At 54.0% G+C, this 24,811-nt stretch overlaps 5 protein-coding genes across 5 annotated transcripts; 2 read left to right on the top strand and 3 right to left on the bottom strand.

The window, feature by feature from the left end:
• Positions 1-5,092: 5,092 nt before the first annotated feature.
• Positions 5,093-5,942, top strand: PG985_006589 (zinc finger domain-containing protein; the record flags this gene model as incomplete). The annotated part of the gene is made up of 3 exons (XM_066826358.1): positions 5,093-5,122; positions 5,179-5,244; positions 5,292-5,942. 3 exons carry the CDS (start codon positions 5,093-5,095, stop codon positions 5,940-5,942), a joined length of 747 nt encoding a protein of 248 aa, XP_066685965.1.
• A 2,661-nt stretch (positions 5,943-8,603) lies between these two features.
• PG985_006588 (acetate kinase) lies at positions 8,604-9,964 on the bottom strand (the record flags this gene model as incomplete). The annotated part of the gene is made up of 2 exons (XM_066826357.1): positions 8,604-9,090; positions 9,195-9,964. 2 exons carry the CDS (start codon positions 9,962-9,964, stop codon positions 8,604-8,606), a joined length of 1,257 nt encoding a protein of 418 aa, XP_066685964.1.
• Positions 9,965-10,745: 781 nt separating this feature from the next.
• Positions 10,746-12,178, bottom strand: PG985_006587 (uncharacterized protein; the record flags this gene model as incomplete). The annotated part of the gene is made up of 4 exons (XM_066826356.1): positions 10,746-10,957; positions 11,021-11,650; positions 11,733-11,857; positions 11,961-12,178. 4 exons carry the CDS (start codon positions 12,176-12,178, stop codon positions 10,746-10,748), a joined length of 1,185 nt encoding a protein of 394 aa, XP_066685963.1.
• A 3,172-nt stretch (positions 12,179-15,350) lies between these two features.
• On the top strand, positions 15,351-17,741 carry PG985_006586 (uncharacterized protein; the record flags this gene model as incomplete). Its single annotated transcript, XM_066826355.1, has 5 exons — positions 15,351-15,434; positions 15,571-15,924; positions 15,981-16,596; positions 16,654-16,675; positions 16,745-17,741. The coding sequence occupies 5 exons, from the start codon at positions 15,351-15,353 to the stop codon at positions 17,739-17,741; spliced, it is 2,073 nt and encodes a 690-aa protein (XP_066685962.1).
• A 1,579-nt stretch (positions 17,742-19,320) lies between these two features.
• Positions 19,321-21,905, bottom strand: PG985_006585 (uncharacterized protein; the record flags this gene model as incomplete). The annotated part of the gene is made up of 2 exons (XM_066826354.1): positions 19,321-20,979; positions 21,075-21,905. The coding sequence occupies 2 exons, from the start codon at positions 21,903-21,905 to the stop codon at positions 19,321-19,323; spliced, it is 2,490 nt and encodes an 829-aa protein (XP_066685961.1).
• Positions 21,906-24,811: the final 2,906 nt, after the last annotated feature.

The raw sequence follows: 24,811 nt of genomic DNA, 5'->3' as shown, positions 1-24,811 counted from the left end.
GAAGTCAATTTCCCTGTTACTGTACTCGCCTGTAGCCTACGACATATGTGACGGTCTATGATCTTATCGTGACCGCCTTCTAACAGCCTCAGCTGTGGTGGTGATAGGACGGCAATCAATTACACTTTGGCTCCGTCAGGGCTAGTATCGTCTTCTCTCGTGAGTTTTTAGGGAGGCAGACGCACCGGGAAGTGGTCCCGAGTCGTAGACGGGTGGGACAAGGGCGCCGAAACGATACATCCCTATGTAGATAGGTAAGCTACGCCCCACCTAAAGCTCATAGACCAGGTACTCTTTGCAGTGGCCGTCGGAGTACCTCCTACAGCCGGTGTACTGCTGTTTTCGACTTGACCCCACCCAGAAAGCCCTTGAGGTCGGGTTGCTCCTCGTGGTGGCCCCCAGCCCCATCGACCATGAATAAACTCTCTGTACATTACGAGACCATTCCCCAGCTGCAAGGGTATTCTGGTTTCCATTTTGGCGTCTGTAAATAAAATATGTATCTTGACTAAAGAATGGAAGGAGCTCGGGGATTTCGCGCCATGGTGGTATGTGATTGGCTTTATCCGACGAGCCAGGATACCTTTCACACATCGTGTACGTACCTGCCACGCTGCTAAGGGCCCTAGAAGTGGGGTGGGCAGCACTTGCACATCAATTGATTGATTGATTGATCTGCTCGAAGGGTTCAAACTCGGCAGACTTCAGGGTCCTGTTCATTTTCATCTTCGGTACTACGGGTACGCTCGCTTTCGTACACCACCAGTGTGGCACGCTGGCAGATGGGGCTGAGAAGAATCGAACGGCGATGCGGCTGCCCAACGCGATGCGAGAGTGAATGGCTCATCAAGGGATATCACCACCGCCAGCTCCCCCATCGCAACGATCATGCGCCGGATCGCCTCGAGTACATGATAATAAAGCCATTATCGGAGTAGGCGAGCGAGTGATGACGATCATTAGAAAATAAGGAGAGTCGGGCCAGTACTGGGTGAAAAAGCTCCGCCACGGGCGAGCAAGAACAGGTTTTTGCTCATTTCATCCCTAACAACCGTGACAACTAGCAATTTCTGCTTGGTGGTGAGGTGCTGTAGAATCGTCGATTCATTCACAATCGACGATGCGATCAGCCCGATCCATTTCAGGGTTCACCCACTACTTTATTTTATTGGTACTCTGGGCTCGACGACCGCCCGCCAAGCCGAGGGGGCCCCTGCCTGTACCCCCTCATCCTTGTCTTGTCAGGTACATGGCCCGTGCGTGTTTCGTACCCTCACGCTTTTTCTGTACTTTCCACCAGAGCCCAGCGCCGTCGCTGCTCAGTGCGCCACAAGGCCGGGAAAAGGTGCCACAGCGCCAAGGAAGTCTAGCCGTTGTCTGCAGTAGAACCCTGCGCGGGGGGCCGGGTCGACGTTGAAAATGTCGATGTAGGGCGCACTTCTCGATCGCCGTTCTAGATGCTGACCGAAACCGCCGCAGCACCCGCGACCTGGGCCCCTCCCCCCTCCCCTTTTTCAGTGTCTTTGCCGTTCCCACCCCTCTTCTCCTCGCGACGCAGACGCAGGGTCTTCATTAAAGTCCTGGCAGTGGTCCAGCCCACCAGCTGCCAGTCTTTTCACAACCGCCCACGAGATCCGCCCAAGATGGCAGGATAGGATTATGACGTCATATCCGAGCTGGGTGCCTCGCGGTTCCCACGATGGCCCACGTACTACTACGGTACAGTATCAGGCAGTACCGAAGGGGTCCACCGCCATTGACGCCGCACCTCGTGTAGCTCAGGCACAAGCTCGGGGAGCCATGCACTACTGGCAGGACGTGGGTAGCAAAGGGAGAGCATCCCCCGCGCACCCACCCATAGCAAGTTAAGTCATCAACCAGGAAAGGAGTAGTGCGGATGTACAATTCATCGGGAGGTCCTGGTTAGAGCTCGTCCGGGCAACAACACTGTCCAGGATCTACTGGTACACAGGATGTGCAGATATAGAAGAAAAAAACAAGGAAATAGTTACGGACGAATGAGGTCTCTTGACATGTCCCGAGGCACCGCAAATCAGGGTAGGCCACCATGCCACGCTTCCACGGTGGGCAGCGATTGTCGAGCTATCTCGATGAAGGGTGCAACAGGTGGTGGGTAGTGTGATGGAATTTCAAGAATGCCATGCAGTCTCTTAGACCAGCAGACCTACTGTACCCCGATCGATCCCTTTCCCCTCTACAATACGCATCGGGCTAGACTCCTAGACTACCTACTGCTCTCCGGCCAAGCCACGCCGCGTCGTGACTTTGTCCCAGCATTTCCTGCCGTACCGCCTCGACGGTACACGGTAACGGCGCAGCTTCTGATTTGTCCAGGGCAGCCAGCCCTTCTCCGAACATCGAGCCCCCAAATCTTGCCCAACGTGCGTACATATGGTCAATCTGCTCAGGCGCCAGGCCTTCGCCGTGCGGACCTGGCCGGCTCAAGAGATGCCTTTCACGTTCATTAAGATATGGGTCGGTGGACGAGATAGCGGAAGACCTCGTTAGAAACGGCATCTAGGCCACCCACTGACCGACAACTATTTGAGGAAACGGTAACATGTAAGATGATTGGCTGAATAGGGACTCCTCGCAAATTTCGGGCTGGAGCGAAATGCAACGGGGCCTACAGTACCCTTCTGGGCGGGGCCAGAGGTGCGACTACAAGTATCGATCAAGTGTTGCCTATTGCCTGCGGTTCCTGGGTCCCCGTGATGCCTTGAGAACCGAACACGGTCGTCCCCTTGGCTGACGCCTACGTCATCTCGAATTGGCGGATATACCGGTGTTATCTTGGTGCCAGCTGTGACTTGTTAGACCTCGGCGGAAACGCGCCTATTGCGTTGTGAGTACGACGGTACAGCATGGCAATCATCTGAATCAATGGAAGATATTGTTTTACAGTACGTGCCGAGATTCCTTAACACCCTCGCCACCGCACTAGGTGTTTTTGCTAACAAACACAGAGCATTTTGAGTTACGGGATCTAAAAGGTGTTAAGGAATCTCGGCACGTACTGTAGGGGTTCACGGGGAGAAAGAGGTAGGTGGCACTACATGGGGAGGACTTATGGTACGCTGGCAACCCGGCATCGATCAGATCAGTGCTCGGGACGAGAGTAATGGATAGGCCTCGGAACATTTGTTCCTGCACGCCATGAAGAAATTGGGCAATGATGTGCGGCCGGTATGCGCTACTCTGGTGCTGCGACTGCTAATAACCTGCTTTGCCAGTCGCCAGCCGACCAGAAACATGGTTGCTAATCAGTCAATGTGACCGTGCTTTCTTCCCCTTTTGGCTACCAGAAGAAAGAGAGAGGAAAAGCTTCTAGAAACCGCACTTCTGTGTGTACAGTAGCGCTGGCAGATTGGAGGGGTTGTGCTGGGAGCCAACCGATGGAGTGCCCCTGTCCTACCTATCTCGGTTGGGCTGGGCTGAAGAAGGAAGAAGGGCTGAAGAATACAGCACATGTGCGACCCTGGAAATGCTGGGTTCCCGATTTTCCAGATCTGTTTTTGTGTCATAGATGAGATCTGTAGCAGATGAAAGAGTCCCAGCCGGGGATAATTGCAATCCTACCATGCACATCATTATTGGGGTCTGAGACTCTCGAGGGGAGAGGGTCCAAAGCTATCTACATATCTATATACCTAATAAGCATGGCTCTTATATCGTTGAGGGAACAGCAAGCCATAAGACGGTACCCAAGCCTTTCATGCCGAGTGTGCAATGTAGGTAAGTAAGCATGATAAGACTGGTAGATGTAGCTGGCATTGGCATCCCATTGCAGACCGCCAGCTGTCTCTTGGGCGCCTGTACGGATAGCCTGGTGCCGGCCAACCTGGTTGTCCAAGCAGGCGATGCCGACTAAGCGCAGCAAGCAGGTTTTCCTTGATTATACGACACGAATCTTTTCGCCCTCACGAATCTCTTGCGCTCCTTTCGAAACCATGCCGGTGGGATTGCGCACCCAATGGCCCTGATGAGAGGTAACCTTAAAAAAAAAATAGCGGCATGGCTGCGAATGGATTTGAAGGGTCCCCCGTCCCTGACATTTTTTCCTACGACGAAAACGCCATTGACGAGGGTCCCAGACCAAGATACATGATCGGTACATGGCGGAGTACAAGCCCCGCCATGTACACGCCCGTACCTTATCGACAGTACCGGCTGTACCTGCTGTACGTACTAATGACCCCTGCTCTCACAGACACAGACCCTTGTTCACGCTTTATTCTTTATTTTCTATTATTTTTTCTCCCTCTTCCCTTCCCTTCTCGTCGTTTCTTGTCCCTGGGGCCCAGCAGTGGGTGGACCCGCCCTTTGCAGCAGGCGCGAGACAAGACGGAGGAGCCCTTGAGGCCCTATGTTGCAGGCTTTAAGTTGGCCAGGTAAGTAATTGAGGTACATGGCTGCAAGTACACAGCCAGCTGCTGCCCAGTAGCGTACGGTCGGTATGTAGCGCAAAAGTAGGAGGAGGTACGCCGGTACGCTTGGGACGGTGCCCACGGAGCTCCAAAAGGCAGGTAAGCGAAAACTTGATGGGATTCATGCGTTTCCCATGTTTCCTTTTAAGCACACCCATTCGCACATTCTTCCTGCTGCACCTCACAAGTTCATCTCGTTGTTTACTCGACTCCAGCTTCCTCGGCCTACCACATCTCTATTACCATCTTATTCTATATCCTCTCTGCCACCCCTCAACCGTGCCAATTTTTTACCGTGAGGACTGCTATTCAACAGCCTTTCAGAACACCCAACCACACAATCACACACCGTTGTGCATCCGCCTGTCATCTGTCGCTCTCGCTCAACACGCAACCACCTTAAAATTATCACCACCGCTGCGCCAGGAACCACGCCATCATTGTTGTTGCCAACGCTGCCGCTGCCGCCGTCACAATCATCCACTAATCGTCTCTCGGTGCATGCTATATGAGCATTGGTCGTGTCAATCGTCTTTCTCGACGCCATCGTACCTAAGCTATCTATTGCCGGGATAACGTGGGATCACCAAGTATCTCGGTGTATTCTTCCTAATCTATAAAACTTTTGGCTCTCTCCCATCGCAATGCAGGCTAGAGACGCAACAGGCCGCAAGGTCTCTCTTCTGAATGACGAGTCATACTCTCGCCCTTCTCTATACCACACTCCCAGCTCCTACCAGTCCATAGGCGAAACCTCGCCGCTGTCCCCTACCCCAGAGCTGCTGCGATCCAATTCGTATGACTCCAACACCAGTTATGACCCTGTCTCTCCCATGACTCCAGCCATCTACGACTTCTCATCTCGTGGTCCCTATGATGACTTCGCGTCGGGAGATGCCTCCCGCCAAGCGTCCCGCCTACCTTGACACCAGCCGTTCCAATTCCTACGTGGAAGACGACAGCTCCGCTGGCTCGGCTGTGCAAGATCGGCCTGCAAAGCGCTACCCCTGCAGGTACCGCGACAGCCATGGCTGCGAGAAGACATTTACTACCTCGGGCCATGCTTCTCGGCATTCCAAGATCCACACTGCCGAGAAGGCAGTACACTGCACCTACCCTGGCTGCCACAAGAAGTTTACTCGTGCCGATAACATGAAGCAGCACCTTGAGACACACTTCAAGGACAAGTCGAGATGCTCGACCTCATCCAAGTCTGCCTCCAAAAGCTCCCTCCGCTCCTCAACCAAGCGCGGCTCCATCTCCTCTCGATCCACGACCTCACAAAGCAGCCGGTCGCCGGTGTGCGCCGACGCTCAAATGTGGGACGTGGACCAGTATGGAATGGTGACAGACGCCACGCAGTTTCCCTCGCCCAATCCCGCTTGGGAAATGAGGGGTCTGAACCTGCCCTTGATGGGTCGCCCGGGCGTCCCGAGGACGAGCAGCGGCCTCGACGCATTGGCAGCCATAGCTTGCCAAGAAGGCGGGTCTTAAGAGCGACGTTGTAACAACTCGACGGCAGCTTCGTTGCTACTTGTCCCGAGACAGCCCTACCCGGTCACGCCGTGACACAAGGTACCTGGATCGGGGACAGATATAATGACAGTTTCTCCATCTTCTTCGGGAGAAGAGAGCATTCACGGCTCGGGGTTTCTCGCGATCATGAGTCAAGGCGTTATGGTTTTTATTTTACGTTTTTTCAACCATATACCCAGGGGCCAAGCATACGGAAGGCGCACTGGAGTTCTTTTTTGCTTTACTTGCTTTTTTTGAATGGCATTTGCGACCGAGTTTATGGGAAACATGGGAATGAGCAATCTAGGAGGGGTTGAGCCGGCCGGGCACATGGGGTCTGCACTTGCATTGACACAGAATGCCTCCTGCCTGAGAAAGGCGAGAAGGGCAGCGTGCAATGCGGAAGCAGAGAGGCCGTTGGCGCTTGGGAAAAGCATTCTGTGTACATTGACGATACTCCTCCAGAAGCCGGTACCACAAGCACGGTATCCTTGGAGGACATGCCTTTTTTTTATTTCTATTTTTGGTTTACTAGATACCACTCGTCCGCCCTGTTGTTCAACAGGGCGGATGGCACACGAAAATCAAAGCGATGATTTTGAAGTCCAAAACCTATTCCATCATATGCAATCTCACACGTGACCGGCGATGCATGGTTCTGGCATGATGATAGCGAGATGTTCTAATGTCATTTTCAGGCATAAACCCTATCGGCTGGACGGTCTCATCTCGGAAAGCCGACGATTGCTTCGCTCCGTCCACTCCCCAACAAAGTTGCTGTTCCCATTGATCTGCATACATACATCTACGTCAACGGGGCGGCCGCGAGATCTACTGTAGATAGCGCCGGTGGTGCATCGCTTCGCATCAGAATGATCGACATGCACTAGCAAGAAAAAGACAATGATTACCTAAGGTTCTATCTTCGTTCTTCAAGGAAGCTATTTCTAGGGCGAACCAGGCTTGCATCCAGATGTGTAACGAATCAAGCACAGAAATTCAGGATACCTTCGCTCCACCCCCCATGGATGCCTGCCTTTTCTGCTTCGGCCTTCGCGCTGATTACTCTCTGGTTGCTTGTGTGCCTTCATGGCAGACGAAGTCGATGGTGGGTCCCGATGAGAAAGAAGCACCAGTTGATATCCAGAAACCGAAGAACGAGTTTGCTCACTGTGTCGTGTGGTATGGATGTAATGACCAAACACAACAACGACGAAACAGAAATCACTGCAGTGGTTGGCATGGGCATGACCGAAAATTTTCTTACGATGCCGAACAGAAATTTCAAGGACTTGGAGGGAGGGGGGTGGATGGGGCTTGGAAGCAGGAGATCGACGATCTGTCAAGGCGCCAACGAGGTCCCTGATCGACAGACAGGTGGGCAGTCCTTGGTGAGTTTGGCATGTTCCAGGTTCGTACGAACCCTCCTCCTCTACTTCCAAGGAGGAGGAGGAGGAGGAGGAGTGGAGAGGACACTAAAAGGGGAGCGCCCCGGACGGTGCCTCCGGTAAGGGGGCAGACGGACAATACCACACTGTCGGTAATCGTATCATATGTTGGAAGAAAGGGATGTGGTGTCGGTGTCGGTGTCGTCCGTCCGTTAGCAGGTCCCACTTTCATTGCGTGCCTGGCGCCTGGACTGCTTCCCCACACACCGAGTCACCCTCTCTCGTCTGATTACAGTATCTCTTCTCTCGCTTTCTTGGAACGAGGAGTAGGAGGAGGCGGCTAAGGCAGGAGACTAGGGCAGTACGATTGACTACCCCTGATACAGTAGTCGGATGGGGAATGCAGGCGCAGATGGGGGAGGAGACCGGGGATTGATAGTGAAAACCACAGAAGACAGAATCGACGCACTTCGACGTCATTTCGCAGTTGACAGCTCTGGATGGGTTCCGGGCTAGCTTCCTTTGGGCTTGGTCAGCCGAGGGAGAGCGAGCAAGGCAACTTGACTTGGCAGGAGAGCGTTGATCCACTCCGGGTCACCTAGGAGCTAGGCTTAGTCTCTCTCTCTCTCTCCTCTGCGGCTTTTGTCCAGACAGTCACAGTAGTGTGATTTGCTCTTTCTCGCATCCAATCTTTGGCATGCATGCACTGCGGCGCGGGTGGGCCCGTCTGCTGGTCACGCGCGACGCCGCTGCTTACAGTACTGCATCTGCAGGTCTTGGCTGGGCGCCCCATCCGCTTGCCTGCCCTCTTGCTTCTCCTGCTCCTCGTCCCGCTCCACCTATACCTGCTGCAGCCTGCCACCACTGACCACCGTCTCCGCCGCCGTAGCGCCCGAAACACCTTGCTAGACATCTTTAACCTTCGATAGTCGTCGGTGGGGGTACGGGGAGGGTCATTTGCTTCCTTCCAACACCACCAACAGCAGAGCGCCGTTGCTGGATAGTTGCTTGTTGCCGTGCAAGGCCCCATCTCGTGGGCTTGTATATTGTTGGTCGTTGACCGAGGAAGCCGTATCGTGATCCGTAGGTAACCCCGCAGATCTCCTTTCACAGTGACAGGACTTGGCCAGAATTGTTTGCTTCATCCTATCATCCATCGTTTCCTTATTTATCGACTGAAGAAGTACGTCTAGTCCGTCATGCCGTTTCCCGTCTCATCAAACAATATCCGTGTCTCTTGTGGCCCGTAGGCCTACGACTTCCATAAGTCAGGATTCTCGGCACACCCACGTGCCATCTCCCACTGCTCGTCGGTAATGCATACCAGCGTCCGATGCTTCGCGCCCTTCTTGCCCACCTCCTGGACAGTTTCCTGGATGGGCTTCGCGTTGCGCTCGTCGTCCATCTCGAAGCCGAGACACCTGACTTGCTCCACCACGCAGCGGCGCAATTTGTCGCTCTTCTCCCCGATGCCTCCCGCAAAGACCAGGGCATCGACTGCGCCGCCCAGTGAGACGTAGTAGCCACCCACGTAGGCGCTGATGCGGTCCACCATCATGTCAAAGGCGAGTTTGCATCGCGGCTCCTCCGAGCTTGCGATGACCCCAAAATTGGTTGTGCCCGTCATGGCCTTCCAGCCGCTTTCCTGATTCAATATCTCTTCGGCTCGCGAGATGTGTAGCTCCTTTGTCGACGACGGTGAGAGCTTGCCTACATCACTCGCGTAGTGGAAAACAAGACTGGGCAGGCGAGTTAGCTACGACCACTCAAAGGAACACGAGCCGCCGAGAGCATACACCTCATCATATTTTTTTTTTGCTCAGAGGGCAGGGTGCTTGCTTACCTTGGGTCAACACTGCCGCTTCGGGTCGCGCCCGGCAGTCCAGCCAACGGGGTCAAGCCCATCGAGTTGTCCCAGCTTGCCCCGGCTTTGATGGCGCAGGCGCTGGCACCACTGCCCAGATGAAGTGCTATAATGTTGAGGTCCCGAGTGTTCTTGTCCAAGAAATGGGCAACGGCATTCGTGATGAATTGGTAGCTGATGCCGTGGAATCCATACTTCCTCAGCTGGTTGTTTCGAGCAACCTCCTGGTTGATTGGGTAGGTGTGAATGTGCTCAGGTATGGTCGCATGGAACTGCGAGTCGAAGTAGGCGACGTTCGCAGCGTCGGGGAGCTCGGTGATGCATGACTTGACAATCTGGAGGGCCTTGACGTTGTGCAGTGGGGCCAGGTCGGTCAATTCCTCGAGATGGATATAGGTCCCTAGGTTGATGAGTCTGGAGGTGGTGTAGTCACCGCCATGGACGACTCTGTGACAAGCAATCTCGATGTCGTCCTTGCTTGAGATCTGTGGCAATTCCGGATCATCAAGAAACGTCTTGAGCAGGAGCTTGAAGGCGTCATTCTGGCTGTTGACCTTGCCGTCCACCGCCTGGTCCTTGAGCATCGTCTGGCCTGCTCTGACGTATTCGAGTTGCGCCGGCGGTGCGGTCAGCCCGCTGATTTGCGCTTCGGCCAATGCCAGCTGAGGAGGGGGCTGGCCTCGCTTGGCTGTATAGACCGAGATCTTGACCGAGCTTGACCCAGCGTTGATGGACAGGATGACCTTCATCGTGGGTAACAAGGGTGACTGGCTGGTCGTATCGGTTTTCTTCTTCCTCTTCGTCTCTACTCCCTTTCTTTGATCCAAAATTCCGCCTAGAGGTTGGTTGAGCTGTGGATTGGACTTGGTGGCAGCAAAGAGCTATGCTATACTATGCAGGGCTGGCTTGACTCGTCGTGTGTCTTGACCCGACCGACGGGAATACGAAGGAAGCCGCCCACGGGGTTAATAACGAACCCCAGCTCTACCCCAGCTCCCCCACTAATGTTAATGTGGGAGCGACCTGTCAAAGAGTTGCATGACGTTTCCCCAACGCCCGTTCCAACGGGCTTGGCCGCCAACCGCCATTCGTTGCACATCAATCAGCACACTGGCTTCCAGCCCACATGCACCCATGGTGCATGCCATGTGGCCAGTTGGTTGGAAGCATTTCCCAACTTTCAGCGCCGTGCCAGGCAGATCATGCCGCCCTTTCCCCGGTCGCATCGCTAGCGCAATATTGTACGCCTGCTTCCGCCTGTGCAGACAACCAGATAACACAAGTTTCGCAGTGCCAAGAAATGGCGCTTGCGGTGGTCGTAGCTGTTGTTCCCGGATTGTTATGACACAAGCGACTTGGCATGGCGCAATCTGAAGGAGAGCCAAGAGCCGATCGCTTCCAATCTTACTATGGCGTTGCCAATGCACCTCGGTTCGGAGCCTCATCATGCCAGAAACCGAACCACTTGCAGTCCGGCAGCCAGTTGGCTGGTGGTCACCGGGTCATCAAATTCTCAATGCCTCGCAAATCTCATGGAGTTGGATCATCATCTTCGGGCTCAGGCACGGTCGGCAGGGCCATTGCCTGCTGAAACCTACCAGGTGGCGGTGGTAATTCATAGGGAGTATCAGGCGGTATTTCGGGCGACGGTAATTCGAATGCATCCTGGGGATATGCAATGCCGCGGAATTCACTGTCCGAGCTGTGCGCCACTATCCACGTGTCGAGGAATCGTCTGTAGTCTGGGCTTCTTTGTTAGTGGCCCTCCCGGCTCCAGCACCCAACGGGGTTCTGACCAAACTTACCTTCGGGGCGGGTAAATTGTATCCCAAGATAGCGTATATCTAATGGCCCGCCGCGCGGAACGGAAGACGATGAGTGACTGTGGTCCGAATGGCGACGGAAGGCCGCCAGAGGGTTCCGCCTCGAATCAGGCGCGCTGCCCCGGCGCCCGCGCACATTCAGACGTAGCATGCGGCGGCGGTCGTCACGGCCCCTGACTTCTCCCTCGAAGAAATCCACCGGATACTCCCGGAACCTCCGATCTGATCGGTTCGCGAATACCGAGATGGAATGCGCCGAGTTCTGCCGGTCACTCCACAGCTTCAATCGCTGGACCGTCCCAATGCCGCGGACATTGCCAAATGTGTCGGTCCTGCCCTGTGCATCTGACCAGACCACGTCGATGTCAAAACAGTCTATGAGGTCCTTTCGTCTCAGATCGCCCTGAAAATGTATAGCTGATTCGATGGTAGTGAATTCGTATTTGACTTCCATGGGCTGGTCCAGGATTACCACGCCGTCCTCGGCCGTGTATCGCACTCGGTGCACTTCGCGGAAAGTGACGTATTGCTCAAGCAAACACGGATCGGAGAACTGCCGGTGTCGCGAGTGGAGGGTGTGCGGGAAGGTGTCGGCGGGGTGTGGGGAGGGTACTAGAGTAGAGGTAGGTTGCTTTAGAATAACCGTCTCGCGAAAATGGGAGGGGGGGTTGTGTGTCTACTCGGGCTGCCATACAAAAGTGTTCAAGCAGCTCCAGCTGATAGCTGCATCGCCATAGTACCCGGCGGTGCTCACTTCCGACCACTTCCCAGGGACCCAGGTAAACTGTCTTTTCCTCAGGTAGACCCTCGAATAAGACACTAGGAAACATGCCAAGAGATTAGTACCGAAACTCATCTGAGGTTCCCGGGCAGCGCAACGCGCAAAAGGACGAGAGGGAAGTAGGCAATGATGGCTACGTACATAGTTGCTTGGTACCCAGGCGGACCCAGGTCCAGTGGCCGCAACTGACCCGGCGGCGAAGACAACTCGTCGGTCAGGGCAGATACTGCCGAGTTGGGAGTCCAGTTGGAGCCGGCGGCGGAGCTGGCTAGGTTGGAGTTTGGCGTATAGGCGGGCGGGACACTGAAAGACGACGAGGCATGGGATCTGGAAGAAGATGATGAGAAAGATGCGGCCATGGCGTGGGTCACGACAGACCCGCGCCGGGGAGATATAAAAGCACTTTAGCGGGAGAGAAGCAGAAAAACAAATCGGTGTCTGGAAAGCGACGGTATTGCTGAACAGCTGCTGCTACGGCTTCCGTGTGGGGGGAGACGTTTCAGGGTACGATCGATCGCAGGGAGTAGGCAGTAATAGGCAGTAATGGCAACCAACACCGACGCCAATGGCAACAGCAACACCACGACGGCCAGACGACCTGCCTGCAACTTGCTGCCGGTCTGCCGTGCAGGAACGAGGCAGAAACAGAGCGCAGGGGAGAAATCAGTGCTTCTGCCGAGGATCGTGACTGACCATGATTATTCAGCTTGCGATAACAAGTACTTGCTGGCCCCCCGCGCGGCTGGTGTTGTGGACGAGGATTATGGACGATTTTTTGGAAAATGTTTGGCGGGCATTATTATGGCGGCTTCAGATGGACCCTGGTCTCCTCTCTCTGTCATCCATCCCGCACCACGCGGACAGGAGGGCACGCTTTCCCCAATACTACCGCAATGGTCTGCCACCACTGCCCTCGATTAGAGACTGTAGGCATGCAACTTACCAACAACGACAATCGATCCAATGACGGGCCACAAGCATGCTCGGTATGGGGTAGGTAGTCCTCTTCTTCGGCTTCTTCTCCGTCCCTCTCTCTCTTGCCCTCTTAGACCAGGGTATAGGGGGGGGGGGGGAGAAAAGAGTAGCTGTCTGTCTTGCTTTACAATCAAGTACCTCTTGAACCAACCAAAAGGCACAACAAGGACGACAAGACGGGACAGGACAGGACAGGACAGGACAATTCTGGTCCAGGTCGACGGGCCCACCAAGCTGGGTGGTAGGGGTGCTTGCTGTGTGTCAATAGGTGCTAAAGGAGGGGTTCCTTTTGCTCTGGCCCCTCCAAAGCCATACACGGTTCCATGTGCGGGAGCTTAGCCGGCCAATTGGTAAGATGGATTGTGGCTTGCAGGTGTCCGTCCGTACAGTACAAGTAGGTAGCCTCTGGTGTCTTGCTTTCCGCGCGGTTGTCATGCGTCTTCCGCTGTCTTAAGCCGACGATGGTGGAGGTTCATGGCTGTGGCTGCTCCTGGCTGACTGGGCCTTGCCCACTTCCTGATGGAGACATCTACAGGGCAAGATCTCTTCCAAGAGTCACCTCGGTGCTCGGCGTTCCTGGCGAGGTACTTGTAGGCAGTAAGTTTAGGGACCGTTGAGCAACACGGACGGTGCACTTGACTGGGCAGGTGCGCCTGACTGGCTATGCGCCTGACTGGCTAAGTAGGGGCGCCTTGACTAGCTAGCCTAAAGGCTCCCGTCGTCTCCAGCTTCAAAGCTCAATCTAAAGCTCAGCACAGACTTTTCCAATTTGTTCCAGTGCACCCATTCAACGGAGTCTAGCCCGGGACGGAGATACTTACTGAAGGCCGCCTTTCCTTCTCGTCTGGTCCTCCTCTCATTTTTCAGGCTCGTTTGGGCGTCGGCGTCGGTCCATTCGATTTCATGCATCTGCTAGGCAAACACCAAAATGGGGACCGGCTTGTCGGAACCGACATTGTGCTGTTACACACTGCAAGTGAGTGCAGATAGGTAGGTAACCTGAGGACCATTCGCATACCACCCGACTCCAGTGACTACATCAGTACCGAGTATTGACATCGAGTCGATGACGGCCAATCAGCTTCTTCACATCGAGCACATGTTGAAAGACTGCATCTGCGCCGCAGCTTGGCAGCCCCGCTCTCTCCCGACCTCTATCAAGCTAACCCGCGCAATCGCCTTAAAATCCCACTCGGGAATCCGAGCTTGGTGCCCACACCGCACTAGAAAGAAGGGCCCAAGTGTGCACACACACACACACACACACACACACACACACAGAACCTCGTTCCAACGCTCAATTCACTTCACCTCAATGCGAGCAAGCAGAGAACGAGAGGCACAAGACACTGGTATGCGAGGCGAGGCAGTCGCCCCGGCTGCACCGTTTTCGGTAGTACCACATGTCTTCCCATGCATATTGTGTTGCCGGCACAAGTAGGTACCCTCGATTCCATCGACGCCGTCTGGCTCCCCGCTGCTCGTTTTCGCTAGTGACTGTATGCAGTCACCTTCGCAACTGGCTGCATACTGAGGCCCTGGATTCGTCCCAAGATGCAGCACACGCGGGCTACATGATTCCTTGGTGGGGGTCAATGGGAGTGCTGTAGTAAGTATATAGCGAAGCATCGTTGCCTAGCCGCTACATGAGAGCAGCAAATCGGGATCTCGGCTCGGTGAGTCCAAGTAGAGTTGGACCTCAATGACATACGACTAAAGTCAACCACACGCAGGCTTTCAGATAGACGGCCGTTTCGTGGTGAGCGTGAAGCGACATGATACATTCTATTTATAAGTGAAGTGACGTTCTTATTTAGAACTTCGTCCAAAGGCCTGGGAAAGGGTGCAGACTACGGCTTATCCCAAAGTAGACTAGAGGGCTTTCCTGGCAGGTAGTATTACATCGCTCAATCAGCCAGTCAGTCAATTAACGGCAACGCCGCCAACAGAAGGAAGGGGAGAAAAAAAAAATAGAACCCCCCCCCCCCCCTACCTGGATTATAGACCTGGGTTTGTTCCAACGCCAGGGGGTACTAGGCAGGCTGGGCAATCTAATCTAACATACATGTAGCATCGGAGGGACCAAGACATCCTGGCAGATCGCGGCTTTCTTCCAATTGGGATATGGAAGTAGCGCCAATCCGGCCTCGCTTCTTATCATCGTCCTCTAAACCGCTGCATATCAGCCGCCCTGACCGAAGAGTCCTTCTGGATACCCTTCTACTGGGGCGTAAGGCATCTTCAGGGTTCTCCCACCCATACCTCCCTTACATACCTACAGAACGGATCTCCCAATCAGCCGGGGTGGGATACGGCATGGCATCAACCTGCATACCTGCAACTGCATAGTCTATCTATCTACACCACTGCACTGCGACCAGCCGGATCCACACGACAATCTTTACTCTTCCTTTCCCTCCCTCCCTCCCTCCCTCCCTCCCTCTTACCTGGCCCGGGACAACTATAGTCTGCGCGCAGCCACACTGAACCCAGGACTGGCAAGAATCTTCTTTGGCGTGCGCTATACTGCGCTCCGCCTCCACTGCAAACTCTACTATGGGCGACGAAGGCGTTGAAGTGCGGAAGAATCGGGGCTTTCTAGGCTTCGACAGCACCGCGCTCCCGCCCCGTGATCTTCAGGCACGTCTCCAACCGTCCGCACCAAGCCTGCCTGCTCGCGCTGAAAGAATGCAAGACAAGAACCAAGAAGAAAATGCAAGACAGATTAGAAGAAACCCGCACAAGTGCTGACTGCGACTCTCGTACACAACTATAGGACCGCCGCCAACTCCGCTACGAACTGGACCTGAACGACTGGAATCTCCGGATTTGGGGCGTGGCCGCGTCAGGGTTCTTGACTGACTCCTATAACCTCTTCGCCACCAACGTGATATCCGCCTCCATCTCCTTTGTCTATTTCCCCCATGACCGCTACCCGGGTCTCCTCATCAACCTCTTCACCCTCCTGGGTTCCGTTGTCGGCCAATTGGCCTGGGGCTTCCTTTCCGACTACTATGGCCGGACCCGGCTCTATGGTATCGAGCTGGTGCTTGTCATTGTATCCACGATAGGCGTAGCAACAGCAAGCTTCGGTTACAGTGACATGTCCTTTGTTGGGCTTTTCATATTTGTAAGGCTTCTCTGCGACTTGACTACTTGTGTGTCTATTGCTGACACCTTGGCTAGTGGCGCTTTGTGATGGGAGTTGGTATGACGGCCCCTTCGCTCCTCCCCGTCCCTTCTTTAGTCGAGGAAGTGCAAACTGATAACAAGCAAGGCATCGGCGCCGAATACCCCCTCAGTGGTGTAATCACCTCGGAATGGGCCAGTACGCAATCTCGGGCCACGATGCTCGGGTCCGTGTTTCTGATGCAGCCGGTAGGCCAGGCTCTGGCCCAGCTAGTCGGCTTGTGGGTTCTGCTGGGTCGTGACCACCAGTACCACCTGCGAGATATGCAGTGCGGGCTCAACACGGCCAACGAGATGGAGTGCAAGAAGATTGTGGATGGGCTGTGGCGGATTGTCATCGGCACCGGTGCCGTGCCCGCCGTCTTGGCCGTTGTGTTCCGCTTCTTCCTGTACGACAGCGGCATATACCAGCTCGAGGTCAAGAATAAGCCAGGGCTGGCCTTGAGGGACACGCGCAGGGTCTACCTTCCCCAGAGCGATGCACGCAACGGCATAGCTTTGCATTCGCCACAGGCGACACAAACTCACTCACCCCAACCAATGCCTCTGCAGTTCTCTCGAGAGGACCTCTACAACTACTTCATCCGTGATGGAAACTGGTATTATCTGCTAGGTAAGTACCCCTGTAGCCTGAGTGAGATCTTTGAACTTCAACTGATCTTCCGCATAGGAACTTCGATCACATGGTTCATGTAAGAGCTCGCCCTTCCTGTTTCGCCCCACCCCCAAAGACTCGCTGTGTACTAACCGTCATACTCTAGATTGGACGTCGGGTTCTATGGATTTTCTCTGGATAGTAGAGGGACAATCTCGGATCTATGGGCCTCATCTCACCCCCAAGCCATCAACTCGTCGCTTTCCTGCTGGAACTCAAGCATTCCAGGGGGCAACTCCACAGTGCCTACTTGGGTAGAACTGGGCATGCCAGTGTGGCAGACTGACCACACCCAACCCTGCAACACACTGTACGACGTGCTGCTCGAGCAAGCCAAGCAATACCTCTTGACGGTCTCGCTGAGCTCCATCGCCGGAAGCACGTGTTTCATCTTCTTCGCGAACCGCCTCTCCCGCAAGAACTGGCTGACGGTATCCTTCCTCATCCTCGCGGTCCTCTTCATCATCACCGGCGGCGTCTACTACGGCGTGGCCCACACGCAATACTACCCTGCCACGGTGACCATGATCTCGATATGCCACTTCGCCTTCAACTTTGGGGCCAACACGCTCACGTTCATCATCCCCGCCGAGATTTTCCCGACCTGCTACCGGTGTACATGCCACGGCATCTCCGCCGCGGCAGGGAAGCTGGGGTCCGTGGTCGCCATCCTGATCGTGTACGGCATCAACCAGGGCTACCGGGACCCCAATCGGCAGGGTCTCATCTTCATCATGTTCGGATCCGTCCTCGCCCTGGGCGCCATCTACTCGTGGGCCTACCTGCCCGACGTGCAGCGCCTGGTGCACGACTACGACGGCAACAAGGTGCGGGAGACCAAGACGCTCGAGGAGCTCGGAGGCGGCAGGGAGCAAGCGCGACTCGAGGGCGAGGTCATCACGGTCAAGGAAAAACTCCACGAGCTCCGCCGGAGGCGCAGGGAGAGCCGTTCGCGGCTGGAATTCAATGTTGAGCCGCGCCTCCAGGCCATGGACCCGCCCAGTATGCAGCTCAGCTCGCCCCCGCCGCCGACCGTGTCCCGCGGCCTGGCCCCCTATAGAACACGGACGGCATCTGTGGGCATATCTTCGTTAAGATCATAATTTGGAGTATCTAGACCCATTTCGTATATAGAGCTACATATAGCGCTTGCGTTCGTGATGTATCTAATGCCACCCACGGCCGGAGCACTTACCTTTTATTTTGAGTTCACTGTCACTAGAACGCATTCTGTCTGAATCCGTGATGTGTTGTTTTGGACCATTGATGAAAGGGGACAAGTCGTACAAGTTGCGAATGTTGGCTACTTCAATCTCTCCAGTGTCACATGAAATGATGGAGGGTCTGGATTGGCAGAGGTGATGCCCTGTCCCCCAGCCAATCCCCACGTCATCTTTTTTATGCTCTTTTTTTATGCAAGGGATCACTATGGCGATCGCCGCGATTCGAACTTGAAGGGTTCCCAATTATCGGTTGGTGATTTCTACTATTCGTACAAAACGCTTGATGCAGCAGCGGCTTTTTTGATCCTCCTTTGTTGCGAAAAAAAAGACAAATCTAGTTGTTGTTCCATTCCCTTGACCCCGTATGCGATTTCATAAAAATTCAGGCTCATGGTATGCACAAGTCGATAAAGGAAATAGAAGAGGCGTAATGAGCTGCGCTTCTGCTGTCGATGGGCATTGTTTCATGCCCATCGTTGTTCTTGGATGGCCAAAGGTTCCTGATGGGAAATGTGCGACTGCTGGACAGAGGACAGTGCTGGAATACGCAATTGATGGAACCATCCGGAGGGATGACGGTGTCAACCCTGGGCAACAAATCCTGGCTGCAGATGACCAGCTGGGTTGCGAAGCCTCACTAGGTGTTCCAGTCCCTGATTATCCGTGAATTCCACCAATCCGCCGGTGCCTCTTTTCAAGTATCGATTGATGGGTATGGGTATGTAGTAAATCGAACTTGAGGCGGACAAGCTATGCGATGCCAAAACCAAAAAGACAAATCGAAATGAAAATCGAATCCAAGGACTTTAAGACTCGTATGTAGTGTAATGTTTATGTGCTTGGGCGAGTCGCCCAAAATTCTCATGTGCGTGTATTGACTGAGCCTCGGCTTCAGAGACTAGCTCTTGGCGACAAAGAGGTGTCAATGAGGAAACCAACAACACATACTTGAGACGAGTAAGCCCGGGTTCACTCCAAACCGCCGGAAATGTAGACAAGTTTTCCTCGTCATCATCTGACCATCATCGGAAAGCTATGAGAATGATTCCAGTTTGACCAGCCATAGCCTAGGTATGCCCCAAACTGTATTGCCGGCATAATGGGGGCGGAGACGCAAATGGGCAGGCAATTGGGATATGATGTGCGGTGGTGTCTGTGAAAGACAGCAGAAAAAAAACTGTCTGGTGTAGATGTTACCCGAATAGCAGCTCAGGCAATCCAACCGAGGTTGCTGAAAAGAGCCGAGTTCTGTCAATATTTTGACCTTGATCAAAACTTGTCCTTGTTGCGCCTAAGTGGCACCCATAAATACCAGTACATTGTTCACATTCATGCGCGAGAGATGGAATGCAAGATTCCCCCTAGCTGCTAGAATCGCATACGGTGACGCATGGCACCGGGCAAGGCATTAGATCTCGATTAGATCAAGCTTGCCAAAGGGGAACTTTGAGAGGACCACTCATTGACTCTTGGCAGCATCGGTTTCTCTAGTACCATTGGTATGGGCGACTCCGTTCTCAGAAGCACCATTTGTCAACGGCGCAGCCTCTCCGTTCGTTACCAGGGCCTCCCTCTCCTGCTTGAACTGCTTTTGAGGGAATTGAGCGTCCGCCGGGGCCATGGGGGTAGACGGGGAGAACTCGGGGACGGTTGCCGACAAACGAGACTCTCCAGGGGCAGCGGGGCCGTTGGGGCTGTCGCTGACATCAGTGTTCCTAGGGTGGCCATAAGAGAATCCATTCATGTAGGGAGGGTACTGATGCTCCACATAGCCAGGTGAGTAGACAGTATGGTGTTCCATTGGGTAGTGAGAAGGCATCATGTGGGGTGCATAGGCGTTATAGTGATGGCGGCTGGGTGCATACACGCTCTGGGGGCCCGGGTCGGAGGAAACCGAATCATCGCGAGAGCTGCTGGGGAGAATCCAATCCGCCCATCCTTCACGTCGGCGAATGCGCTCCTGCTGATCATCACCAACGACATATTCGATACTCGGGGCCTGTTCGCAAGCAAAACGGAGCATATTCATGTCATGAGTAGATGCCTTGATGCGTTTGAAATTCTGGATGATGTCCAATTTGACGTAACCTTGCGAGTCCATGCGTTGTCTTATCCAGATATCCTTGCAAAGGTTATCAACGGAGAAATAGTACTCGAGTTGGTGTACAACTAGATCCAGAAGCGACTCTGACGGAAAGTATGGGGCAGCCATGGGAAGCATTCCGTTGGGTGGCATCATGGGCTCATATGCCGCATTGTTGATCGGAGGCGCCCTGTAGCTTCTTGAGCCGTTTGCCTGACCCCGCGAATGGTAAGAAGTCGACTGCGATCGGTTTGGTCCACGCTGTCCAGAAGCCTGGTTCATCCCAGGGAAAGGGCCCCCGTAAGGCATCTGCGACATGTTTGGGGCATAAGGGTTCTGGCGACCAGCCAGGTTGCCGGGACCAGCCATATTAGAACCGCCAAAGTGCTGGCCGTTGGGGGCATAGACATGATGGCTTTGGCTGTTAGCATTGGAGTGGCCTCCTCTGCCACGGGCTCCTCCGCGGCGACCGCCTTCCCCACGGTTGTTCTGGAAATTCTTGGAGCCCTGGTGAGAAGGGTCTTTCTGACCATCCGTCATGCGGTGTCCATTCTCAAATTTGTTGGCAGCGCCCTTGGCCGTCTCAATTCCCTGCTGTTGGTCAGATGCCGAAGAACTCTGGGCTCCCTGAGAGGGCTTGAAAGGCTCTGCCTTTCCGTTGATCTGCGATACTCCAGCCGGGGCCTTGGTAGCATCTCCTGTAGTACCAATGGACTTGCGAATGTCTCGCGAAGCCATAGTCCCGTCCACGGAGGCACGCTTAGATACCCCGTTTGTACCAGCCTCGGCAGACTTGTCCCCGGCATTCTTTGCCCCTGAGTTGTTTCGCTCAGCAGACGAGGCACCATTGCTTGCCCTTGCTCCAGTATCCCGACCGCCACGAGACCCACCACGAGATCCACCGCGGCCAGTACCGCGGTTGATCTGGGTTGAGAAATTCACGGTGGGAACGAAGGGTATCTGCACCCACTTCGTCTTTTGGTTCGAGCCAGTATCAGACTTGTTGTCGTCTTTTACCTCGTCCTTCTCTTGAGGCTTAACTTCTGTAGCAGCTGTTTCGGGAGTTGGCCACGATGATGGGTCAGAAACTGCCGGGGGCGCATCAGCGACATCCTTCGCATTCTTGTCACCGGCTCTGTTTCCCCGGGAACTGATTTGCTGCCATCCCGGGCAGCTTCAGATGCCTTCTTCTGAGTTTTGGCGCCATTGGTCATGCGCATTTGCTGGCCGTTGCCCTCGGAATTATTGTTGGCAACTGGTCGTGTCGACCGTGGCTCAGTAGTGCTCGCCGTAGAGCCAGCACTTTGTGAGGGTTTGTTCGAGGCGGTGGAAGGTTGTGGTGCAACAGATGGCGATGGCGAAACCTTCACCTTCGTAGCTTGTGCCTCCGCACGCCGAGTCCAAGGATTCACGACTGGCAGTGGAGCGTCAGCAAGCTCAATCTTGGGTTCCTCGACTTCCTTCTCTTTCTCTGCGCCTTGCTCGGACTCCGAATCCTTCTCGTTGCCTCGTGACTTCTTGTTGTTCCTCTTCCCCGACTTCTTCACATCGGACACATCGGCACCGCGGGCGGATGATGTCGTTCCGCGAGGCCTGCGGTCAGTGGTTTGGGATACGGTATCCGGGCTTTGCTTCTTCTCGTTCTTCTCGTTCTGAGATTGTGTGGAGGTGTGCTGTACCGATGCAGCAACGGAAGTGGCATCCTCTTCCTTGTTGTTCTGGGCCTCTGACTCCAGGGCGACATGGCTTGCCAATTCAGATTGGCCAGACTGGCTCTGCGCAGGATCAGCAGCGCTGTCGACATCATTTGATACCGTCGATAGAGCTGTGGATGGTGTCGTGGACTGCGCACTGCTTGTCACAGACTCAGTCGCCAATCCGTTGTTGGAGTCGGCGGAAGTGGTTTGCGGTGCTGAGACCTGGCCTCGAGCGGCCTGGGCGTAAGAGAATTGCACGGACATGATGTTGTCGGTGTCTGTTCTCGGATCCCTAAGCTGATGAGTGCGCCGTATGCCTGGTACGGAAGAGACCTCGCCTCCCACGTATGGTTTCACACCAGGGCTACACCTGTGTGACGGATATCCAATACTCTGCTTGCGGTAAAGGTCCGTAGAAGCCGGATGACCGATCAGAGTTGCCGGAAGAAACTTGTCCGCCTCGTGAGTCTCCTGCAATTCGATGTGTGCTTTCTGATTAAGAAGGCGTACGCGAGATGTTGGCTCGTACTTAGGCTGATCGAGACGTGCTATCGAGGCGTGTCGGGATCGGAAGACGTTTCGCTGCTGGGATTCCAGGCCAAACGACGAACTCTCGAGAAGTCGTGGGGGGGAAGCCAATCGTAGCAAAGACGAAGCAGGGGAACAGATGATCTCCCTGTTGGTTTGTAGTATGGGGTGCGGGGTGCAAGCACGAGGAGGGGAAATACCCAATGTACGTAGATGGGGGAGACTGCAGAAAAGTCCGTTGGCTTGAGGTCGCAAATGCAGAAGGAAGGTGCTGCTATCTTCTTTCCTTGGAGAAAAGATTGTGCCTGGGGCTGCGGGAAACCTTGTGGCTAGAATTCTAATTGACCACCTGTGCGCAAAAATTGAATAATTCCGGTCTTCTGGGAAACCCAAAAGTAAGAAAGAAAGACCGTCTTGACAGAAGGCAATGCAAAGACCGGGAAGTGAGCAAATGCCAAATTCCACGGTTTGGTTCTCAGGGCAGAGGAAAAGCGCCTAGAGGATTGGTGCACGCGACTGAGTGTGTGCGTATGTTGTAAGACTCAAGACGACGTGGCCTCGGGCGGAATACGGTTGACACAAGATGGGTGAGGGAAGCAATCGCCTGGCAAAATGGTGACTGGTCAGCGCGCCTTATTATTTTCAGTGTCTGTCGGTTGAAGCGAGGCAACACGGGTCGGACCGTCCAGAGTCGGCTTCAATGAGATCCAGCACAAGCCGTGGTAGTGGCTTGTAGAATGGCTCCAAGGGACAATTCGCAGGCAGGTAGATATAGGATGGAGGGGTGGGTGGGAGGACGGGGGAGGGGGAGACCTACGAAAGACTCGAATTGTGCTGAAGCCTCTGCGGTTTCTCCTTCGTCTATGCTGAGAATTGTCTCAGCTACGTCCAGCAATGTAAGTACCTTACTGGCCAGAAGAAGAATGGACTCACAGGTAAGACGGTTGGAGAAGAGAAGGGTTGTGTGTTTGGAGAGAGAATTTTGTTGTGCGTGCAAGCAAGCTCCTCAGGGAAAAAAAAAATAATTTTTTTTTTCTTCCTAAAAAGTTGCTGCTTGGATGTTCTGTTTTCCTGGCGGACCCTCTCTGGTTCTGGGTTCTCGCCTAAGGTTCTCGCCTACTAAGATGGGCACTAGAGGGCAACAGAATTCCGCTCTTGTCTGTAGTGGCAGGTAACAACCGAGGGGGAATGGTCACTTGAGCGCATTCATTCACAATTCGGAAGGTCCAACAAGCCGCCCCAAGATGGTAACCTGGTAGTGAGTGGATTGGCAATGAGTGGGTTGGGCTGGGTTGTTTAAAGTCGCCTGGGCAATATTGCTTGCGGAACGAGGGGAAGGGGGAAAAAAAAGTAGAATCTTTGTTGACCTATGACCTAGCCAGCAGCAGTACCTAGTAGCAGCAGCCAGTCTTGGACTTAGACGTACGTACCAAAGTAGATCTAGAGTGATGCAACTCCGTTTGTTACCCAAATCACTTCACGCAGGGTCGGTTTGCGCAGGTGTTGTCTGATTCGGATCGGATCGTGTCGTGTCTGCCTAACTGCCTGGGGTGAGCATGAACACGTAATGTGTGTGTGTGTGTGTAGAGAAAAGTACTTGGATTTAAAGTGCTCGGGCGAAGCCGATTGAAGATGTCGGGTTCGATGCAAATGTAGGGCTAAGTGAGGTCCATGTACATCTATACATGTAGATTGACTTACACAGTCCGGGGTTCTTCTTATTGCTCCCGCTGCCCAGGGCTTGTGGGAGTTTAGAAAGCCCTCACATTGCAATGCACCTTTGCCCGTGATAATCTAAAGTTCCTACATACCCAATTTCGAACACAGCTGAATCGCCGCCTTCTTAGAAAATTGAAAGATATTGCTATCTTCCCGAGGCCAAATCAACTTTTTTCACCTGTTTCAGTTCGACCCTCGTCGTCAGGAAAATATGGGTTAGTCATATAAGTGGACAAGATGTCGTTCCGTCCCGACTGCTCACTGCGACGACATATTTGTACCCAAGTGGTCATGCGATGCATACAATATCAAGGTCGATTGATCGGTTGCCATTCGCTATCGGCTCCTGAGGCAGGCTTGCCTACCCTTTCATATATCTTGTTCACTCTCTGCTACCCCCATGATTCTGTGCCACGACATCAAACGCTGGCGTTACAAGCCATCACCCTCACACTGGCTCCGCTTTGCCTTGTGCAACTATACCAGTCACTTTAAGAGGTGCCATTTCTAGCTGCTGCAACACGTGCAATTCAAAACCGGCATAATACTAGCACTGGCCGTAGCCTCTTACTGGTGATTCTCCTACGGTAGATGGCAATCAATGCTGTTGCCCATTGGCAAGCAATTTATAGTAATCTGTATATAGACACTGGATGGAAACGTATTGCCGTTGATTGGGAACATCAAGTGTGGTGATGAACATTCATTGATGCGGATGGAGTGAGTACCTGCTCCCCAACGACATTGCACCCCCTCTCGTGCTCGTCCTGAACAAAACGAGAGGGTTAAAAGCCTTCATCTTGTCAGACCCGGGGATGTGAGGGGGGGGAGAAGGCAGAGAATGCCGGCTGTTTCCGTTCGTGGCTATCCAGGGCCAGTCTACAGCAAAATGTGTGTACTCTGAAAATAGCGAACCGTTGATA

The sequence above is a fragment of the Apiospora marii genome (genome assembly GCF_038362585.1).
Source record: "Apiospora marii strain CBS 49790 chromosome Unknown utg000004l_segment0_segment0, whole genome shotgun sequence".
Classification (NCBI taxonomy): domain Eukaryota; kingdom Fungi; phylum Ascomycota; class Sordariomycetes; order Amphisphaeriales; family Apiosporaceae; genus Apiospora; species Apiospora marii.
Note: the sequence above shows the minus strand (reverse complement) of the source record. Positions and strands in the feature narration are given on the sequence as shown.